The sequence below is a fragment of the Colletotrichum navitas genome, assembly GCF_030913465.1.
Source record: "Colletotrichum navitas strain CBS 125086 chromosome Unknown LY79scaffold_24, whole genome shotgun sequence".
NCBI classification, from domain to species: domain Eukaryota; kingdom Fungi; phylum Ascomycota; class Sordariomycetes; order Glomerellales; family Glomerellaceae; genus Colletotrichum; species Colletotrichum navitas.
Window position 1 is genome coordinate 42,091 of NW_026850570.1, and position 20,998 is coordinate 63,088.

The 20,998-nt window shown below is 53.3% G+C and overlaps 6 protein-coding genes and 1 non-coding gene across 7 annotated transcripts; 4 read left to right on the forward strand and 3 right to left on the reverse strand.

The window, feature by feature from the left end:
* Positions 1 to 89: 89 nt before the first annotated feature.
* On the forward strand, positions 90 to 887 carry LY79DRAFT_513970 (necrosis inducing protein; the record flags this gene model as incomplete). The annotated part of the gene is made up of 2 exons (XM_060554547.1): positions 90 to 319; positions 398 to 887. 2 exons carry the CDS (start codon positions 90 to 92, stop codon positions 885 to 887), a joined length of 720 nt encoding a protein of 239 aa, XP_060414860.1.
* Positions 888 to 1,965: 1,078 nt separating this feature from the next.
* Positions 1,966 to 2,037, forward strand: LY79DRAFT_t107. Its single transcript has one exon. It is a non-coding gene; the product is annotated as a tRNA-Trp (tRNA).
* Positions 2,038 to 5,168: 3,131 nt separating this feature from the next.
* LY79DRAFT_513903 (polyprenyl synthetase) lies at positions 5,169 to 7,558 on the reverse strand (the record flags this gene model as incomplete). Its single annotated transcript, XM_060554540.1, has 3 exons — positions 5,169 to 7,040; positions 7,115 to 7,146; positions 7,234 to 7,558. The coding sequence occupies 3 exons, from the start codon at positions 7,556 to 7,558 to the stop codon at positions 5,169 to 5,171; spliced, it is 2,229 nt and encodes a 742-aa protein (XP_060414861.1).
* Positions 7,559 to 8,380: 822 nt separating this feature from the next.
* Positions 8,381 to 10,005, forward strand: LY79DRAFT_630641 (cytochrome P450; the record flags this gene model as incomplete). Its single annotated transcript, XM_060562169.1, has 2 exons — positions 8,381 to 9,586; positions 9,652 to 10,005. 2 exons carry the CDS (start codon positions 8,381 to 8,383, stop codon positions 10,003 to 10,005), a joined length of 1,560 nt encoding a protein of 519 aa, XP_060414862.1.
* Positions 10,006 to 12,086: 2,081 nt separating this feature from the next.
* Positions 12,087 to 16,380, reverse strand: LY79DRAFT_589650 (family 18 glycosyl hydrolase; the record flags this gene model as incomplete). Its single annotated transcript, XM_060561057.1, has 4 exons — positions 12,087 to 12,972; positions 13,049 to 14,709; positions 14,792 to 15,099; positions 15,174 to 16,380. The coding sequence occupies 4 exons, from the start codon at positions 16,378 to 16,380 to the stop codon at positions 12,087 to 12,089; spliced, it is 4,062 nt and encodes a 1,353-aa protein (XP_060414863.1).
* Positions 16,381 to 17,284: 904 nt separating this feature from the next.
* LY79DRAFT_605610 (uncharacterized protein) lies at positions 17,285 to 18,616 on the forward strand. Its single transcript, XM_060561881.1, has one exon. It carries the CDS (start codon positions 17,453 to 17,455, stop codon positions 18,332 to 18,334), a length of 882 nt encoding a protein of 293 aa, XP_060414864.1. The 5' UTR covers positions 17,285 to 17,452; the 3' UTR covers positions 18,335 to 18,616.
* Positions 18,617 to 18,815: 199 nt separating this feature from the next.
* LY79DRAFT_605614 (uncharacterized protein) lies at positions 18,816 to 20,459 on the reverse strand. Its single transcript, XM_060561882.1, has 2 exons — positions 20,102 to 20,459; positions 18,816 to 20,008 (listed from the first exon to the last, which is right to left on the reverse strand). The coding sequence occupies exons 1-2, from the start codon at positions 20,330 to 20,332 to the stop codon at positions 18,875 to 18,877; spliced, it is 1,365 nt and encodes a 454-aa protein (XP_060414865.1). The 5' UTR covers positions 20,333 to 20,459; the 3' UTR covers positions 18,816 to 18,874.
* Positions 20,460 to 20,998: the final 539 nt, after the last annotated feature.

A 20,998-nucleotide genomic window follows, 5' to 3' on the forward strand; every position in this document is an offset into this window, starting at 1 on the left:
CCGCTCCGAGTCCATCGTATCACTAGAGACAACTGCCAAGCCACGCATCCTCCGTTCCCGATACCCTGATCGTGTTCTCTCAATCCACAATGGCGCCCTCCGTCTTCCGCCTCGCCTCATGGCTCGCCGCCGCCGCCGGCACTGTCATGGCCTCCCCTATAGAGCGCCGCGCCGTCATCGGCCACGATCAAGTTGTCGGCTTCCCGGAGACCGTCCCCGCAGGCCTTGTCGGCGACCTGTACCTCAAGTACAAGCCCTACCTCAAGGTCTTCAACGGCTGCGTGCCCTTCCCTGCCGTCGACGCCGCAGGTAACACTGGGTATGCTCCTCTTGTTCCTCTACTCAAGGACCCCCTCCCTCCCCTGCTTCACTCGCACGTTTGACTAACACGACTCAGCGGTGGCCTCAAAACCAGCGGCTCCTCGAGCGGCGACTGCAGCAAAAGCACCGGCCAGGTCTACGCGCGCGCCGGCACCTACAACGGCCTCTACGCCATCATGTACGCGTACTACATGCCCAAGGACTCGCCCTCGTCCGGCCTGGGCCACCGCCACGACTGGGAGAACGCCGTCGTCTGGCTGTCCGACATGAGCGAGTCCGCCACCATCGTGGGTGTCTCCGCCTCGGCCCACGGCAACTACGACGCGAAGAGTTCCGGCTTCGACCTGACCAGCGACACCCACCCGCGCCTCGGCTACGAAAGCTTCTGGCCCCTCAACCACCAGATGGTCTTCACCAGCGACACCGGCGGCCAGCAGCCCCTCATCGCGTGGGAGTCCCTGACCGACGCCGCCCGCACCGCTCTCCAGAACACCGACTTTGGCAGCGCCAACGTGCCCATGAAGGACGGCAGCTTCACCAACAATCTCGCCGAGGCTGCGGTGTAGGGGCAACCGTGGGGGTAACGAGGGGCGGTGAGGATGTGGGGAGTATCGCTTTAATGCTTTAATAATTGGGAGGCAGCCCAGTCGGCTCGCTTCATAACGACTTCATGCACATACGTTATACTTAGCAGGGGGGGCGAGATGCTTGATTCTCTCTCATGATGACTCTGTAGTACATAAAAAAAAAGAGTTCGTGGTTCGATTGATGCGTCAGAAGTGCCTATGTGCTCACGGTCAAAGTAGGGGTGACTATTGAGAGCGGTCTGAGATGAATCTTGTAAATGACAACAGAGTGACGACAAGTTCCACTCCACTGGGCATCTCAATTTGCATTTCAACCAGTGGAGCCGGTCAAACCACAAACTAACTCATCGCTTCTCTCGCCCATTGAAAGTGGCCAAGTCGCGCGTGTGGCCGCCAGCTACCAGAAGCACAAATGACGACAACGGCCACAACGGCCGCAACAAGGCGGACGCTGATTACCGTGCGTGTGACCAAAGTGTATCTTGTCGCCTGCCGAAAACGGCAATGAATCTCCGATGCAGGCAACCGGAAACCAACGGGCCGCCGAGCACACCCCAATCAACCGGCAACGAGCTAGCCGCCGGTATCACAAGTTGACTGCACTGCACGCCAATCGTCCGCTTGCATCAAATTGTCGAACGGGTTGCGGTATTGCACGGGACGAAGTTGGACTTGCTTGATGGGCATCTCCGTGAGCACGGCATATGGGTTGGTTAGCAAGAGTCTGACCACTTTTTAGGTCCCTGACGAACGAAACTGTGGTGACGCGGATAATACAACGAAACCGACCTCGGAGATTCCATTGTAAGCTCGTTGCTTAGCAGATTCGTTGTGAGTTCCGCTAGAGGGGTCTATGCAGCTTTGGTGTCTCACCCACGTGGTGGTTAAGGTTCACCGCGTCTGGTGGTCCCGATGGGGTCGACCCCGCACATGGGGGCATCCAAGTGGGGTTCTGAGGGCTGCCGCACAGTAATTGTGCGAAGAAATTTCACCCGGGCCGCGTAGCTTTTATATGCGGCATTTTCACATCGTTTTTCAACAAGGAACAGCCTCAAACGGTCCTCTGGCGCAACGGTAGCGCGTTCGACTCCAGATCGAAAGGTTATCCGTTCAAATCGGGTGGGGATCAACCTTTTTGGCCGTCCTAACGTTGGTGTAGGAACCGTTGACGATAGTTGATAATGGTTGATGAAGGTTGGTGAAGGTTGTGGTGAGATGTGTGCGACTTTTGGGGAGAGCGCAACAGCGGACGCGAACTGTGGGGAAACGAAACTTCCTGCATGTTTTGTAGACCCTTCTCGATAGTGGGAAAGAGTTGAACGACCAGTGTCGGGCTTTTGGACGGTGGTTCGGGTGGCACCCGACTGGCTTTGTTGTGAGATGGTCAGTTTCAAACCTCTCACCGAGGGAACTCTCGGTGAGGTGTACGTGGCTTTTCTCTAACGTAACCATTGAACCTGAATGGCTCCACACTAGCGCGGGTTCATTCTTGTCTGAGAAAACGAGAACAAAGCAACAGTAGACGACGAGACCACCAGAACCAAGAGCATAGTCATTGATCGTTTCTATGCTAATGTTGTTTCTCTTGCTATCTCTGATCTTCTTCATGATCGATAGATTAAGCATTTGAACCAGGATATCGAGCCTGCTTGGCCGCATAAGCTAAGTTATAGGTTTTCAATCCCGTCCATACCTAGTATATATGTAAGAACGAACAACTTATTCCATCGCTAGCACTACCACGCTCTTTAGATTAAATAAACTCCGGCCCTATACGACCAATTCACATTCGTAAGTCGTGTTCCAGAAACATAACAACCTACTCATATGCCAGTTGCCCGGAGAGGAGCACCGGCGGATACCGGAGCTGGACCGGCGGTAGAGCTGGAAGGGGTTGACGCAGGCCGAAGGGCACAAAAGATGTTTTGTCCGCAAGAGATCTAGCAAACAAGGGAAAGCAAATTAGAACAATCGTCGCAATTGGCTCCTTCATACATCTCTTGTTGCCTCCTTTCCTCCGTACCATCGCAGCCTCTAACATCATAGACCCCCTGTCTGAAGCCACCAATCCGTGCATGGTGCGTTGTCGACTAGTGTCTGCTGATTGGATACCGACGCCTGCATATGACTCTCGGCGTTCAGCTTCTTCCATACGTTGGACGAGTCCCGGACTAGGTTGGCCGTTGCCCAAAGAAGTGCAAATGCCACCTCAAGAATGTGACATTTCGCCACCATGTGTTCATTCTGGAGCATTGCAACCCGAATCGCATACCCGAAAATCATCCCAAACTTTATTACGCGTTTCAATGTCATTGTGCACCATTCCTCTTCATCCCTGTAGCAATGTCCAGTATCATTGCGAATCTAGCCTCGAGCATCATCGAGTCCATCGAACGCTTCTATGTTGCAAGCAAAGACTTTTCTGACGAGTCTGTTCGATTCCTACTCCGTCTCAAGCTTCCTGACGTGCTTGATCGCCTTAGAGTGTGGTCAGGTGAGACTAGCGCTCTTAGAACGGTCCAGGCCTCCTTGAATCCAAGACTCGGCAACGCATGGCACGTTCGCACTCGAATTTTACAGCTTTCGAGAAGCTGCATCAGGTTCTACTAAGCGAATACAATGCCGTAATTATGTTCGACAGATTACATAATGATGATAATAAGGGGAGACGTTTAGGTCTAACAAAATGGCGAAATGAGATTGAGCAGGCCGCAGCTGACAGCAGATATCACGCATGTGATTGATAGAGTTTGAAGACTCATCACTTCAATGTAAGACCCGGCACCTCATAATCACACAATGGCTTCAGGAGTGGAGAACATCGTCGACTTGAAACTGTTGGATATGCAAAACGTATTTGATAGGTTTATAGTAGCTGAAGAGTATCTGTCTTATCCTAGCAAGAGCTATACTGTCACGATATATAAGCTACTATTACTGCCCACGTAACTAACGGCGTCGTCTTTTGCGTGACATATACCATGAATATGGAAGTAATTTCAGGGTCGAAAGGCTTCTGGATTGGCTTTTAGCACTCATTGGGACAAACGTCAACGTGTGTCTGCACCAAGTGATACGGTTCCCTCAAAAGCTGAGAAGCATGATAACACGTCGGGTGATGGTGTGACTCCTATTCGGAGCGCCGGGAATCACATACACCTCATAAGAACTTGGTCATAGCATCAGGGAAAGAACCTATACGACAGACACAGAGGAGAACCAGATATATGAATTTATCAGCTACCAGAGGACGGGCTCAACGAACACGTGAAATGTCCCTACTGCCACTCAGAAGTTTTCGCGGTTACTGCAGCTTTGTGGAAGTAAGTCCAGACATATGGGCAGCCCTTAAGATTCTCACTAATTCACAACCATCAGAAAACACGTGCTGATAGATCCCAGACCCTACAGGTGTCTCGCCAGAGTTTCCCTAGTTTCTGACAATACCCTCCCGAGCCTTGACGAATGGATGTGAAACATGTCGAACATCATCTTCGCACATATCAATGTCCACTAGGCTGCGCGAAGACCTTCGCAACGAGCTCTGAGTCCGCGAGCCACTTGGCACATGTTCCTCCTGGGGCGGTACCGGGACGTCACGTCACACTGAGACGTTGATCAGACTGGACTCACAACCCTCGAGTAGGGATGCAGCCGTCACTGGCCCTCTTTGTCGTCAAAGCTAATCAACTCAGGAGAATTACAGACACCGCGTAGGCAATCATTATATGAAGCTGATTTTTAACAGTTCTGCCCAAGATTAGTAGTACAGAAGATCGCTACCAGGCCCAAATCCCAACTGAGATGGCTGCTATGGACGGAAACCCCGAAGGCCCTCCATTTCTCCCGGCAGTAAATTGCATATAGATATTTCCGTCATCAATCACCTGGAGGCGTCATCAGTGTCCTGGTGCGTCCCATCAACATTGAATGCTCTTTATCAAGGAATGCAAATCTTATGTCAGACTCATTGCCCGCGTACACGAATGACACCGTCGAGCCGATATATAACTCATCATGTATATACATTACTGTTCTTTTAACCTTTGTAATTCAAGGCACTAAGCTTTAAGACTAGAAATACTATTGTTTAACCTAATAATACCATGCTTGGGTTAGGTTTTGGCCCGCTGTTTGTGCTGGCAAATCTGAACGCGCCAGAGTCTGAAAGCGATCATCTGGCTCGCATCAAGTTTTAACCTGAAGAGGGAGTGGCTGGCGAAGCGAATTCAGACTGAGGTGTTAACTATTGTCTCTGTCTTAGATTTTCAACTGGAAAGTAAGCAACCGTAGCATCCAATTCTTGCCACCCGGCCCAGCTTCGTTCTCCATTGCGGTCAAGACGGCTCTCGTCTCGTCATACAAGCTCCGGATTACCACCCTCGTATATTCTAGGCTGCCTGCTTCCTCTAGAATCTCGCGAATCAGAAGTTTCGTCTCGACCGACAACTTTCCCTCACTATTCCAAGATGTCGAGGCTGAGCGCGCTGCCCGTGCGGATTGAAGAATGCTGTGCAGCTGGACGTCGCCCTCTTTGTTCTCGCGCTGAAGGGCGTGGATCAGCGGCAGGGTGAAGCTCCCCTCATCCAGGTCGTCGTATGTCGAGAGGGACTCCGATGTGATATCCTGATAGTCGTCGCGTAGCTGATAGAGCCTGCCGAGGAGGCTCATCAGTTTGCAGGCGTCGAGATGCTTGTTCTGGGTCGCCGAGGCCCGCATCATGCGGGAGGCCATGCGGAAGAGCCCGCCGGTCTTTTGCTCGAGATGGCTGTAGTACTCGGGCATTGAGGGCGCCCTGCAATGGAAGGTCCATGCCAAGTCGTGGCTCTGGCCGAGGTGCAGCTGGCCGAGTTCGGACAAGAGGCACGACAAGGTGTCATTGCCCAGCCGCTGTGCCAGGTCCACGCACTTGATCATGAGATAGCTCGCCGAGTTTGTGGTCTGGGCCGTGCCGAAGACGACGTGGGCGCTCGGACTGCCCCTCCTCACAGGCGAATTATCTTGGACGTCGTCGAGCATCAGACTGGCGTTGTGCATGATTCGAACGATGGTGCGGATTGTGGCTAGGGCGTCGGGAGGAACGCGGTACCAGTTGTCGAGCGCGTCCATCAGCTTGTCACGAGCGCCACTTGCAGGTCTTGCCGCCGTGTAAAGGTAGGGCGCCAGAATGTCCTTCTCGTCCGGCTCGGCAGGCCAAGCGCAGGGCGAGACGGTCAGCAGATCCGCCCGTGTCTCGTGTGATGCCTTGGCCTTCTTCTTGTGGTCGGAACTAGTCTCAGCGGGTGTCATGGTGGTATACTCGGTTCGCTGGTTATTCCAGAATGGTCTGAGTCTTTTCGTGCCGAGACAGCTCGAGGGCGGAGTGAGAATGCCTTCCGACTCTGAGCCGTCCACAGGCTTGCTGGCCCCGGAAACATCAAGCGGGACTTGGTTCACCTTACCGATGTCCTCTCGTCTGGGAAGCGGAGCTGCCGGGTCGTATCGACGCGAGGACAGGTGCCACAGCGTGTTCCCGGCCATACACAATTCAATCAGACCGATGTAGTGTGTGATGTGTTGTGCGGGCGAGCACTCGGCCATGTAGACCGCCTTCCTCTCGCAGTATTCGTCCTCTATCCTCCCGATCTCAGACAGCAAAAAGTCCTTGGCGGCATGCTGGTCGAGGTCGTACATGGCCATATAGACCTGCACGGCGCTCATGTTGGATCCGCCTTCTTCGCGCTCCAGGTATGTGGCTGCTTCTTTATCCCACGAACAGTAATCATGCCACAGAATCATCTGCGTGAAGGCCAGCCAGGTAAGAGGCTCCAGACTTGAGAGCTCCTCGTCGGTGAGGCTAATGTCGCAGCAAAATAGGATTTGCGACCAAACCGAGTAGGCGCCGGCATCGTAATGCCGCACGTGCATGTACGAGTCCAATGTCTTGTGCTCCATGAAGGCGTCCTGCCCGCGAACACTCACGATGCCCTTCCACTTCTCGATTACGAGCTTGCCCAGCCGTTCGTCCTGTTCGAGCGCCTCGATGGCGACGCGTGCCTGCATCGTGTTCATTGCGTTGTGCTTGGTAGTGTGATCGCTTTGCTTCGACTCAGAACCGAGGAATCGCGCCAGTGGTCCGTGAACCTCATCGAACTGGAATAAACACACATATATTTAGCATTCGAACCACCAAGAAGGGATCCAAGGAGTCTTGATTCGCGGCGTACCTGCTCTGGTGTTATGGCATCGTCGGTAAGATCTGCATGCAGCATTGTCCAGGTCAAGTTAGCGGACCTCAGAAGCAAGTCGAGAGAAGATTGGACCATTCAAGATCATAAAGACTAACCGTCGTGTCGGAAGAGAAGTTCGGATAGGTAGGAAATGATGTGGAGTCTCTCTGGTATAGCTTCTGGAAACCACAATGCGTTGACATTGCCGCCAATGGGGTTGATGCATCCGACGCTGTCGGCCTTCAACTTCAACCCAGTCGCGTTTTCAAAGTCGTCACACGCTTCCCAGCACGCTTCGTCGGCCACATTCACGTGTTTGCTAATTCTCGGGCGGAACCTGGAGGGATAGGCAGTGTTCTCGTACAAAGATGCGGGCACCGGTACGGAGGACTTGTACCGCATGGGCCCGCAGTCTTGGTAGTTCTCGATTGTCGAAGCCATGGTAAGGGAATTGGGGACAGACAAAATGTGGTGAGGCTCATACCACGGGAAATGTCAAGGACGACAGGCGGGGGAGGAGGCATGGTGATATCTCAGTCTCTTGGAAGCAAATCGGTTTTGGTTGACAGACCCCAGGAGTTCATGCTTCAGACATGAGGAAGCCCTCACCAAAGCGTACCAAGCTCGAGTCATTGAATGGTCCAGGGGTTAGGCTTCAATTGCGGGCATGGAGATGGTTGAGATTCTGGAGGCATGATTCGCCCGATTGCTGACATGTGGCTCAGCCTGCAATCGCAATTGCTTGATTGGATAATGGGCCATGGCCAAAGTACTCTGATGTTGTGTGAAGGGTCCGCCGAAGCGTATTGATATGGTTGCAGTGCTTCGGGACGCGCGAGATTGTGCATCTCCATCGACTGTTGTGTTTGACTGGGCGTGCCGGGCAGTCCTTGTGACCGGCCCGGCAGGGTTCCGCACACGGAGGGACCGCCGCGATGGTCCTCGCGCTCACCGCCGCAAAATAGCGAAGGAAGCGGTCCCAACGTGCCAGGGGTCGTATCATATGATCGACTTTTTCCGGGCTTGTTGGGCTTTGCTTCGACCAGGGGTACCGTGGCAGAATGCCGTCGTGACTCGTATACCGTGGGGACCGGTTCCGCGAGTTTTAGGAGGCCGGAATGCGGCTTTTTGGAAGGGAAGGGAGCAATAATACTAGTTGCAGGCCACATGGTTTAAACAGTGGCTTCTACTCTGTATCCGTGGGTTCTAACCAGGTCGACGGGCATCCTGAAGTTTGTGTAGACATCGACAACACAACTCACCATGACAGTCCTCGGGCCTCTGAGCGAGCGGCTGGCGTCGCTGCCCATGCCAGTTTGGACAGCGGCACTCATTGTTCTCGCCGTGGTACTCAAGGCGACATACAACCTCTTCTTCCACCCGCTTCGCTCGTACCCAGGACCTCTTCTTTGGCGAGCCTCGAGACTTCCCTACGTCATCCGCTTCTTCAAGGGCCAAATTCCCTACGACCTGAAGCGCTTGCACGCCAAGTACGGGCCCGTGGTTCGAATTGCCCCCGATGAGTTGACATACAACTGCGCCCAGGCCTGGGTGGACATCTACGGGCGCAACAAGCAGGCCAACGGCGAGACCACGCTCTTCAACAAGGACCCCATCTTGTACTCGGCCGTCTTTGCCGAACACAAGGCGCTGATAGATTCGGACGGCGACGAGCACAGGCCGCAGAAGCGGACGCTTGCCTATGCCTTCTCGCACCAGACCTTGGTTGAACGGGGCCACATCATCACAGGATGCATTGACAGGATGATCGAGGGCCTGAACGCCTATATCGTATCGCCCTCGGTCTCGATTGATGGAAGTTCTGCTGTGGTTGACATTGGCGCGTGGACCGAGAATGCGCTCTTCGATCTCGGCGGACAACTCACGGTGGGACGTGACCTCAACGCCATCATGTCGCAGGGCACCGTAGAGCCCTCGTTGGCGCTCTTCAAGAGGCTTTTTGACTGGGTGCAGTGCTATTACCTGCAGTTCCGCCGAAGCCCCAAGATCCTGGTCAACGCCATCGAGAGCATGCCGGGATTCACAGGTTACGACTGCGTGTTGCCGGTCAAGGGAGTCCACGACATGATCCTCAAGCGAATGGCCGATGAGAAGCATGCAGTCGAGGATAACTCAAGTGACTTTGCTTCTTACCTGATGAGCAGAGCAAAGAGCGAGGGCTTGGAAGACGACAAGGTCTGGATCAACTGTGTGCACCTGATCCTCGGAACCCCAGAGGCCATGCCGTCTTCTATCATCAGCACCGTCTACCACTTGTTGACGACTCCCTACGCGTATGCTGCAGCCGTGAAAGAGATCCGTGAGGCCTTCAAGTCGTCGGATGAAATCACGGCTCAGGATGTTCAGAATCTGCCCTACCTGCTCGCTTGTTTCCGGGAGACGCTGCGCAGACGTCCAACCATCCCCGGAACTCTCACTCGCCAGGTCCCTCCAGCTGGGGCCCATATTGTAGGCCTCTTTCCCCCACAACTTTCTCTTTCTGTTCATCTGTGTGTCTAACCAAAATCCCCCAGTGCGGCAAGTTCGTCCAAGGAGGCACCGTCGTCGGCGTCAACCAGTTCGCAACCTCTCGATCGACCTCCAACTTCTACGATGCCGACTCTTATCGGCCCGAGCGCTGGCTCGATCCAAGACCAGCCGAGTTCGAGAACGACGACCGCAATGCTTTCAACCCGTTTGGCTACGGCCCCAGGAAGTGCATTGCGAGAAATCTAGCCCATCTCACCACCCAGACCTTTCTCGCCAAGCTGCTCTGGGAGTTCGACATGGAGCTTGACGAGTCGTGTCGGAACTGGGACGACCAGGGCCTTTATGTTCTCGCACTGCGGGGTCCGTTGCTGGTGAAGTTGAGGAGGGCGGCCCATTGATTGCTGGTGAATGGGGTGTTGGGCAGGTTGAAAAGTCACTTGTTGGATAGAAATGGCATGTCTAAACAGGTGAAGGCGGTGATTGACGAAGGTATTGGGTGTGACTGTTGGCAGGGCACTTCTGTCCTGGGCTTAATGTGTGGTCTATCTTCATACGGTTGAAAGAGAACAGATAAGTTAGAAATTGGGAAACGGGAAGCACAAAATAGAGAAGAAAGCCATGTGTGTTACGTACTGTTATACCAGAGTAGTAATACATGTAGTAATTAAACACCATAGGTTCAATTCCTATAGGGTCTCCTAGTGGGATCTGTAATACCTAGCCTATAGGATAGTGTGTAGGCTACCCTACCTATATCCAGTTCCTACCACAAAATCGTGTTAGATTAAACGTACGCCAAATCTGGGGGGTATATCACCTAGGATATAAGGCGTTAATTAATGCCACGTAACTAACGGTATTGTTTCGTTACGTGACGGCAAGCATGCTTACATTTCTGTAAACGGTAGCTAGGACTCGAGGGAGCACACACAAGATGCATATGGGAAGCAGAATTATTTTGTGAGACTGTATGACTAGTAAATATTATCACAAGGGCAAATTCTTGACTTTGATCTAGTGTTCTGTCACGATGCACTTATTCGGTCATGGAATGTCATAAGAAGACGGCTTAACTATCTACGTTCTAGACTGCCTGTTGGGGCGCGTAGATATACGTGTCGGTATAGTGGATCCGGGCGGTGTGTCCGGATTAATAGATGTTCCGGCACCGGTCGGATCCCTCAAAGGCTGCGCGATGTCGTGAAGGCATCGCGACATGTTCGTAATTGTCTAGTAATGAAGTGGTAGCAAACATTGAGTACAGGTAGTGTTAACTCTAGCTGACTAAACCAGCTTGTGGTTGGCTTCCTGCTCAAGGCACACAACAAACTCCTGCAACTTGGCTAGAACTTGATATCGTTGTAGTGGCCTATAATGGCGACCAACCTTACGCTCGTTTGGAAGTTTTCCCTCAAGTACTCTCCTTAACACCAAGGGGACTCGCTGCATATTGTGGCGCTTGTGCGTCTGCGAGCATGCATTGCTGTTTCCAGGCTCCCAAGTTTGACTCATGGCTTCCAGTACATTAAGCCTGAGCTTCCACCGCTGCGTTTCCGCCTTCTTGAGCACGAGATATCGATCGAATTCAAAATTCTTTTCTCGCTATGTCGACTCGCTCCGGGCTTTGATAGAAACGCCGTAGGGTACAGATAAGCCCCGAAACATTATAACCTAATCTAACAGTAATTTTGCGTTTTAAGTTAATCTCGATTAGTGTTGAATAGACTTTCTCTTGCCGAGAGTTTGTGTATAATCCTAGTAAGCTGATTAGTAGGGGTATTGTGGCGTGTAGTAAACATGTGTGTCACAGCACGTGTGGTGGGAAGCGTAGAGAATCAGACACGTTATTATACATGAAGATATTGCATAAGACAAGTTGGCAAAAAAGCTCACCTATAAATATAATTATGTAGCAGGCTCTACTACTACTAGCTTTTACTACATACGGCTATTATTACAAATATTAACAAAAATATGGGGTAGGATTATTAAGCCTTATTAAACTGGTCCTTAGAGCGATGAATCTACAGATAGATTACGTTGGCTATATTATCAAGCTACGACGTCACGTGTTTGACCTAGTACACCTCTTCTCTTTCCGCTTATATCTGCTATACAACGGAAGCAGGACGAAGCTGTAGCCCGGTATTGTTGCTGTGCCGTACACTGCAAAACACGTTCACAGCTTGTCTGTACGTTTCCATGTCCGGGATCCGCATTTTCCATGCCCCATTGTGACTTGGTTGCCGGATTGAGGAAAGACATACAGCCGGAACGGTATCAGAGACGAGTTCGATGGCCGTAACAGAAAAGGCGCACGAGAGAAAGCGATAAGCGGGTTATTCGGAATTTGCGACATGCGTGCCTTAAAATGGATGATCTAGCAGTCTTCCTTCCCATCCTCATAATATTCATCTCTAGTCCTATCTGTGAGCGGCACGGAACTCGACCGCCATCTCCTCTTCTCAAGATCCCACAACTAAAGAGAGCACATGCCACCCCGGAGACTATTAATCGTGTCGAGGTTGGGCTTGATGTTACCGAGACTGTTATACTCGGTGGAGCTCATGCCGCGCCTCGACCTGGCGGCGTCCCTGAACCCGCCGCGGCTGAAACCGGCGCCCATGAGGGTGCTGAAAACGGTCATGAAGGCGTTGTCTGGGTCGTTGACGACGCTGTAGACGGCCAGACCGACTTCGGCGCCGACTTCGACCAGTCGAAGGAGGGTGCGCACGCCGACCGCGACGGCGCTGCCGCCGGTGGGGCCGAGGAAGGGGATGAAGAAGAGGAAGCCCATGATCATGTTGAGGATAAACTCCTCGCGGCGCTTCTTCTCAATCTCATTGGCTTCTTTGACGATCTTTTCCATCTCCCCGACCGCCTGCTCGACGGCGAAGGCGGGCAGCGAGCCCGAGTCGGTAAGATCGGACATTTCGAGGTCGTCTTCGAACTCGGCAAACGTCTTCATGTCGCGGTACCGGTCGAGCAGCCCCTTGGCGTCGGGGAGAGCCTTGACGATGATGTCCTTGGGGTTGTGGACCTTTGTCTTGCCGCTGTCCATGGTGGGGAAGTCGTGGAAGAAGATGCTGTTCCAGGCGATGCAGTCATTGACATCCTTACCGGCGTACTGGCAGCCGTTGGCGAGGGACATTTGGCGCTTGCTGAACGTGATCCAGTCCTCCTCGATGCCCCACGTCTCAAGGATGTCCTTGAAGAAGCCTTCCCGGTCGGTCAGGGTGAACGTGCTGTTGGGTTGACCACCGCCAAAGCCTGTGGGGTCAAACTCGGCCTTGGGACACTTGTCTCTGGGCACCATCTGTTTGCCATTCTTACAGCCCTCAAATCTTTCGCAACCAACACCACACCTGAAGAGAAGTGTTGTCAGCTATTCGTGTACCTCGCAGAGAATTACATAATGCACGTGTCTCAAGTCAGACTTACCAAGCGTTCTGGCACGTATTGCAGCAAGTCACGGTCTTCGTCTCGCCGCACTTGAAGTACTTGTCGACCTTGTCGGTGGCCATGAAATTCTTGATCTGACCGGGTATCTGTTCCTTGATGTAGCCCTCCCAGGTGGAGAACTTGCTGTCGTAACCGTCCTCGATGAGTTTGTTGTATTTCTTGAGTGCGTCGTCAAAAACGGCGATCTGTACATCGACAATATACTGCTCCAAGCAGTGCGACGGGATCGATCCTTTGCGTTCCTCGAGCTGCTTAAGCGTCGAGAAGGAGGCAGTGCAAGCGGACAGCTCCTCGTAGACAAACTCGTCCGTGTTGTCATCGCTGATGCTGCCCGAGCCGTCTGACCATTCCTGCAGGTCGATCGCCCAATCGGTCGTGCCCAGGAAGTTATACGAATCGTAGAACTCGGCTCGTTTTGCCTTCATGTCGTCATCCATCCAGGCCACCCATTCTGTATTATCATACACCATGATGTTTGAGCCTTCTTTCGTCCAGACCTTGTTGGCCCTGTCGGTGGCCTTGATTTCATCGATTTCGGCGTTGGAGATGTAGCCGGCGGTTCCCGTGCAACGGCCCTTGGCAGCCCCTGAATTGCGGTTGTCGCCCGTGAACAGGCAACTCTCGCCATCGCAGCCGGCCTGGGCCATCTTGAAGGACCGTCCGTAGCTGGACACACCGACAAGGACCTTGTTGGAGGCGGCTCCTGCCTTGGTGATCATGGAGAGTGCATCCTTGGTCTCGGTCTCGTTCACGTGTGATCGCAGGCAGTTGCCGGTTGGGCAGCCCGGTGAGGTCCACTTGTTACCAGCGTCCCACTGGCCGTGCAGATCATATGTCATGAACACAATGTAATCGAGGGCTGCGGCCATTTGCTTGATGGGAAATGAACGGAGGTACCAGTACGACGCGGGGGCTGCGAACGAGACCGACTTGGAGCTGCCGACCTCGGCCTTGATGCTGGCCAGAAGTCGGTAGTAATTGACACCGTTGACCGGATCGTCTGAGGGGATGTCAGGAATGTCAGGAGCTCCTGGGTATTCCCAGTCAAGATCGATACCATCCAGGTTATGCTCGTTGATAAAAGAGATGATGTTGCGCTTGAAGACGTCGCGGTTGGCCGGCTGGGCTGCCTCTCGAAGAATCATGAAAGTCCCCGGGAGAGCACTAAAGTCCCAGCCGCCCAAGGAAACAATCTTCTTGACACCCTCGAGCTTCTTGAAATAATCAAACTGCTCCTTCACCTGCGGATCAGTGATCTCGATGCGAAAATCGCCACGCGTGACGTTGGGGAAGGCGAAATGCACGTGGGTGTAAGCGTCTGTGTTGATTTGGCTCGCATCCATGGTCAGACACTCGCGGTTCAGGTTCCAGCCCTCAAAGTAGCCAAGCTTGACCTTCTTTGCCGGCGCGGAGCCCTTGATGATGTCTCTGCCGCAGTTGCTGATGCAGCCGTTCTTGCCGGGAGCCGAGGTGCCCGGAGCACCCGTCTCGGATTTGGAAACGATACAGAAGTCGTCGGTCATGCCGCATTGTCCCCAAATGTTGCAGCAGACATTGAGAGGGCAGGGGTTCAACTCGCTGATGTTAGTACCCGCGGGGGGTCGGATGGTGCCGTTCATCGTCGGTCCGCAAACCGCGTTCTGGGTCAGAGATACGATATCAGTACACATTTGATATCAGAATGGGCTCAAATAACAGTAAAACGAGGCGTTGTTTGCTTACAGGAACAATTGCAGGCATGGGCGCCGCTCCTTTACTGACGCACATGTTGAACTTGGGGTAGAGCACTTTGCACCCGTTCCAGCCCCATGTATTCTTGTTAAAAGACTCCAGCTCTTCTACAGTAAGCATGAGGCTTGCAGCGATCTTGGAGCAGTAGTCGTCATCTTTGGTGGTGTAGACGGCGCAGTAGCCATCGGCGTCCTCTTTGGGCCTCAGGTCAGGCAACTTGCCCTGACTGCAGCAGACATGTTGACCCTCTGCCAAACTGGAGCAGAGACTCGTCTTGGAATTCGCTTTCATGAAGTCATCTCCAGAAATTCCCTGTTGTTTGGCCCCTGTCAGTCTTGATTGATCAGTGGCGCCGCGCAGTTTAAACTTACACACTTGTTGGCCAATGAGCCACAGTCGTCGCCTGGAATAACCTGACGTGTCTTGCACGTGCCATCCGAGTTTCCGGGAGGCAGAGTGCTGGGAAGAGTGCCGCTGCTGCAGCAGACACGCTCGTCGCGAACAAGCGAGTTGCAAAGGTTGGCGCGATTGAAGTTTTGCAGTTGAGTTTGCGAGATTCCACATCGTTCTGCTACGGCATAGCAACCATCATTCGCCTGCACGGTGGTAAACCTGCAGTCGGCCCGAGGAAGTAGTCTGGAGACGCTGGCCGAGACATCAATATCCCGAGGAGTGAACTGATGAGAGCTGGCGGTGCCGTTGCCGGTAGAGTTGTTGGAAGGCTGCAGCTCATCCACGGGAACAGGAATGCGTAGGGTGACAGTCATCCAGTTTTCGCCCGCATCTGCCTGGGAGACACACTTGCCGTCGGCCCACGTCTTGACCGCCTGCTGGACAAAGTCAAGGTTATTGGTACTGCTGGCCACGATACCGATGCTGTAGTCGGCACCTCTGTGCTCGGCTCCGCACAGTTGCACCACGGTGCTGCTGGAGATGGACTTGTCCTGTGCATACTCGAGGAACTTCTCCAGAACTTCGGCTGTCACACCGTGTTGGTGCACCTCGGCGCCAGCGAAGAGACCGATGACTGCGGATCGCGAGTAGCCAAAGGCCATGGCGTTATTGGTGCATGACGGCACTTGAGACGCAAGATGGCTTTTGACCTGTTGGCCAGCAGACATGAGATGCCCGACCAAGAACTCGCTACCCTGGCTGGGCTGGTGCATGTATATCGAGCCTTGGTCCAGCACCTTGTTGGCCGTGAGGCAGAGGGATGCCTTGGTTGAATCAGGCACGAATGCGACCCTCATAGACTTGGAGGTGTCGTAGTCTGCTGTGCATGCCCTGAGGACGGTTGGCATGTCATTGTTCTCATTCCCCTCAGCTGCCTGAACGGCGATGTTGAGTAGCATCGTCTCGTTGCAGGAGGCCAAATGGGACGCATCCGGGAACAGAAACCATGGGTCGTCACCAGCGGTGCTGCATGAGACGGGGCATGACTTGAGGGCATCGAGAGGCTGGGCCTGCACCGCTGAAAGCCATTGGTCAAGTTCATCCTCAGTTTGCCGAGCGTCGAGGTCAGAGGACGCAAAAGCCCTGGCTGCCACGGCCACGAGGGCACAAAGAGAAGAAGTCCTCATGGACGAAGGCAAGGCTAAGTTTCGAGGAGTAGATTTTACGGAGATGGAGGAAAAGATGAAGCAGTATTCTGAAAGAGTGTCTTAATCCATCCAGGGGATGGATGTTGATGAAAGATTGTGAGTATGAAAAAGGGTTTTAGAGGAACAATAGGAAGAGGAGGTAGAAGGAGGACTGTAACGGAAGGATAGCGGACAGAGAGATAGACTTAGAAGCAGTCAGGAAATAACATTATCAAGGCAAATCACAGCAGGCACCTATCGTCAAGAGCAAAGGAATCGGACCCTTGAAAGCCGAAAGGTGCCCCGCGCGGATACAATGTAGTGGTGTTGCCCCTAGGGTTCGCATAAGCTCACTCTGTAATTGCCATCTAGAGGGGTGGCGAGAAAAACATGTCTTGATACACCCATGATTGTGCGTAGGATCAATATCATGGGCTTGGCTGCGTGGTATAAGTCTGCTGCCTATTGTTTAAATTAGACAAACCTCAGCCCTTTCCTAAACATCCCTGTCAGGAAAGATCTGGAACCCGGGGTCTTGGCATAGACCGGACGTCGCAGCAAGGGCAAGATAATGTGCGTTAGTTGCCTATGCAGATCGCCACAGCTCGTTTTACCCGTTTGGGAAATAAGATAGTCGAGAATTGAACACTATTCGCTGGGCAACCCCGGGTTTCCAGACCCGATTATCTAGAAGCCGCACAGCCAGCCAGCCAGTCAACATTTGTACATCGTACATCGTACAGAATTGTTCGTCTTGTACATGGTACAAAGGGAAAGTTCGGGCGTAGACTTTGGGTATGTTGCCAAGAGGAAGGATTCGCGGTGCCAAGATGTAATTAAATAAGTGTAGAGGCGATTTTCCGAATACGGTGTTGATTTGGCTTACTGGCTAGACGATGCTCAACCCCCATCTAGCCGGGCACATGGACACATATGTGTCGGGTTCCTGAGAACTCCCCATCAACCTGTTTCCATCTTGTAGACCCTCATCCAGTCATCTGTCCTTTGGTCTTCTTCAACTTCTTTCTGCATTGGCTCGTGGACCGTTCGTTGCCCACCATATGTCCGCATCATGAAGCTTTCCCTCGTCTTTACCCTTTCCTACCTCATCACGGCCACCTGGGCCGGAGGGTACCAGAACTGCCTCGAGAGAGTTTGGCTCTTCGAGTCCTTCCTCATCGATCAGCGGAACCCCGAGGCAGATCGGCAGATCGGCTACCAGTGCAACAACTGGAGGCAGAACAGGTGCATCGGCTCCTGGATTCCCTGCCGAGGAAGACAGGGCCGCGCGCAATGCAGCTTTGAAGACTTCCAGCAATTCCTGGGCAACACGCCGCCGAATTTGGCGACTCAGGCGGCCTACAGGACCGACGGCTCTCTGGACAACCAGCGGACGGCCGTGAATTGCATCTGGGCCTGGAGAGACAGGAACGTGGCGCCTTATAACTTCAAGGGGTACAAGGGGGTCAAGTACGGGCGCAACAACCACAACGACTTCATCTACCGCATCGGCCAGATCAACAACGACAACTACAACAAGCCGGCCGTGAGAGCGGCCGCCGGTGACGCCGCCTTCAGCCGGGTGGACGACACGCTCACCAAGATCTCCCAGGCCCGCGTCGCAGACCACGGCCGCCACCTGATCCCGGCGGCCCGGAACGGCCTAAACGGCGTCACTATTGTCGAGAAGGACATGGGCGCAAGCCCCTTCTACCGCCCCACCTGGACGCCGCCGCCGGGAGTCGACCCGGACACGCCGCAGTGGAGAACGGTCGACTGGGAGGCCACCATCAGAAACTCGGCCGACCCGGCAGCGACCCGCACTCGGGTACGCGGCTGGCTGGACACCTACTATCGCGGGAACACGGCCAATCGCAACGCTAGAGATCACTGGCAGGTGCTTAGGTCATACAAGACCATCAAAGACCGGACGAACCGTTGCCGGAAGCACTGATCAACCAACGGTCACTTTCCTTGATGTTTAAGGATAGTCCAACGGATTTACCAAGAGATTTACCAAGAGGAAAGATGGGTGGAGGGGGGGCAGGAGACATTTTATCTTTTCTAGAGGTGGTCACAATTTATATGCTTTCCTACGACCGCCCCATGGAAGTCATCGTTCAGAGGGATTTACAAGTGATTTCTTCAGTACCTACCCAGGTAACTTGGAACCATGCTTTTGATTTATCTATATTTACCACATCTTTTCAAATCGATGTCTTCAAGCTTATGAAGCTGCTTGTATAGCGAGGATGGATGCCAAGGGATTTCGTGAGGGTACAGGCAGTCGGGTTGAATGTGTCGACAACATTTTAATCGGGCAAAGGGCGAGCGTGTCGATCAAGCACAATACGATCTCAATCTTATTCATCGCATTAAACATATGATTTTCTGTATATGGGCAAACTTATTACTTTATTGCTTTGAATAATAAACCGATTACTTGAATATCCTTCCTCTCGTAGCAGATCTACCTCAAGACCGATCCCATCTATTACAACACGGCAACGCAAACATAGGCATTGGCCCACATGCCAGTGCAATCGCTCTTAACAGCGGGGTTCCAACGGAAAAAGTTGGCCCTGGTGATGCCGTACCTCGCGGTGATGACGTCGCAGGTCTGGCCGGAGGTGACGAAGTGGAAGGTCTTGCAGGAGGTGGTCATGCCGCTCTGGATGGGCGTGGGCGTCTGGACGCCATTGCCCGGCGTCGTGGGCGTGTGTCCGACAACAGAGGTGCAGATGTAGTAGTCGAGCCACAGCGCAGTGCAGTCGGACTTGACTGACGGGTTCCACGTCGTAATCTGCTGCACCGTGACCCCGTTCGAGGAGGCGATGGCGGCGCACGTATCTCCGGACTTGACCTTATAGAAGCGGTCACAGTTGCTCGCCATGTTGGGCTGTATGGGCGTCGGAGTGGCGATACCGTTGCCAGCGGTGGTCGTCGTGGCAGGGGGCCTGCTCGGGGTGTGGCCGACGATGGAGACGCAGGCGTAGGCGTTGGCCCAGAGCCCAGTGCAGGTCGCGCCCGCGCTTGGGTTCCAGCTTTGGAACTGGGCTACAGTAATACCGTGCTTGGACGCAATCGTCTCGCAACTGTCGCCGGCGACGACCAAGTAGAAAGCGTCGCAGTTGTTCACGATCGTGGCCTGGGTCGGTGTGGGAGTGGCGATGCCGTTACCGGTAGTAGTGGGCGACGGCGTATGACCAATAATCGAGACGCAAGCATATGCATCGGCCCAGAGTCCGGTGCAGGTCGCGCCGACGCTGGGATTCCAGCTTTGGAATTGAGCCACGGTGATGCCGTGCTTGGCTGCAATAGCGTCGCAACTATCGCCGGCAACAACGAAGTAGAAGGCATCACAGTTGTTCACGATGGTAGCTTGGGTGGGCGTTGGGGTGGTGATGCCGTTTCCCGGGGTTGTCGTCGTCGTAGTCGATGACGACGGCTTAATGGTGGTAGTTGGTGGCCGAGTGGAAGTAACTGAAGTGGAGGTGGAAGTCCTGATCGACAAAGTGGTCGACGTGGGAACAGACGTCGTAGAGGGACTCGGCGCAGGTTCGCCAAAGGCCTCGACGCAGTATGACTTTCCGACCTCTACGGCACAGGTGGCGGCGAGGGAAGGGTTCTGTTGAACAGGTCAGTCTATCCCGGATATAGGGTAGCAAATCGAGACTCGAATAAGACGTCCCAATGCTGCATAACACAGTGGCAGACTTACCCAACGCTTAAACTGCTCCAGGGTGATGAAGTTTTCGCTGACAATGGCGTCGCAGGTGGTCCCTGCTCTGACATCCACCCACCAAGTGCAGTAGGTCGACGTGTCAGGAGCATAGGGCAGAGCCGGCGAAGGCCCATCACGAGCTTGCAGCATGCGGGCAGATCTGCCAGCCGCTACGGGTGAGAGGAGGCCGATGGCCAGAGATAGAGTGAATGCGGAGGAAGAAAGCATGGTGAAAGAGTGACTCTGGGCTGGACTCAGGATAGAGGGTTGAAGGTAATAGGTCTGGATGCTGGGAGTCAAATCAAACCACCAGGAAACTCGGTCACATTATATGGACCATGATGCTTCAAAGTTGTCCCTGGGAAGAATATCCGCACTTCTTCCCCACGCGTTGTTCTATTGAGATCAAGGAGTGTACACTCTGGTATCCCCGCTAGAATCTAGAATTGGCCAAAGCTCGTATCAATAATGTCTGCTGCCTGGTTGGAGCCTGACCATTGATTGTGTTGAACCAGCATAAGGCCGTATCAGGGCGAGTCTACTACAAACAAGTTGATATCACACTCCACTCCAGCTTGACTTGTAAATGAATCCTCAAAGGTACATACCGAGTTTCGCACCTTGTCTGAAAGAATCCGCACAGGTGAGCGTAAGCTCCTAGTAGTGTTAAAATGTGGGGCTCATTTAGGGTTGACTGTAGGGGTTGAGGGTTATAATATCAACTAGCATGGATCATTCTGACTCGGACCTCGTTCATCCATTTCTGAATATGGCCAAGTTTGGCAATACTAAATGCAGCCAAGGCTCGTGCCTAACACTAGATACATCCTTGCGTCGGAAGAACTTTGAGGCTTTTCGGCAACATGCTGTTCTCTTGGTGCTGCGCCGCTGTTC

Coding starts and splice junctions, on each gene's coding strand:
- LY79DRAFT_605610 (XM_060561881.1), top strand. CDS start 17,453: ATGAAGCTTTCCCTCGTCTTTACCCTTTCCTACCTCATCACGGCCACC.
- LY79DRAFT_605614 (XM_060561882.1), bottom strand. CDS start 20,332: ATGCTTTCTTCCTCCGCATTCACTCTATCTCTGGCCATCGGCCTCCTC. Junction 20,009..20,101: donor TGGAGCAGTTTAAGCGTTGG/GTAAGTCTGCCA, acceptor CCTGTTCAACAG/AACCCTTCCCTCGCCGCCAC.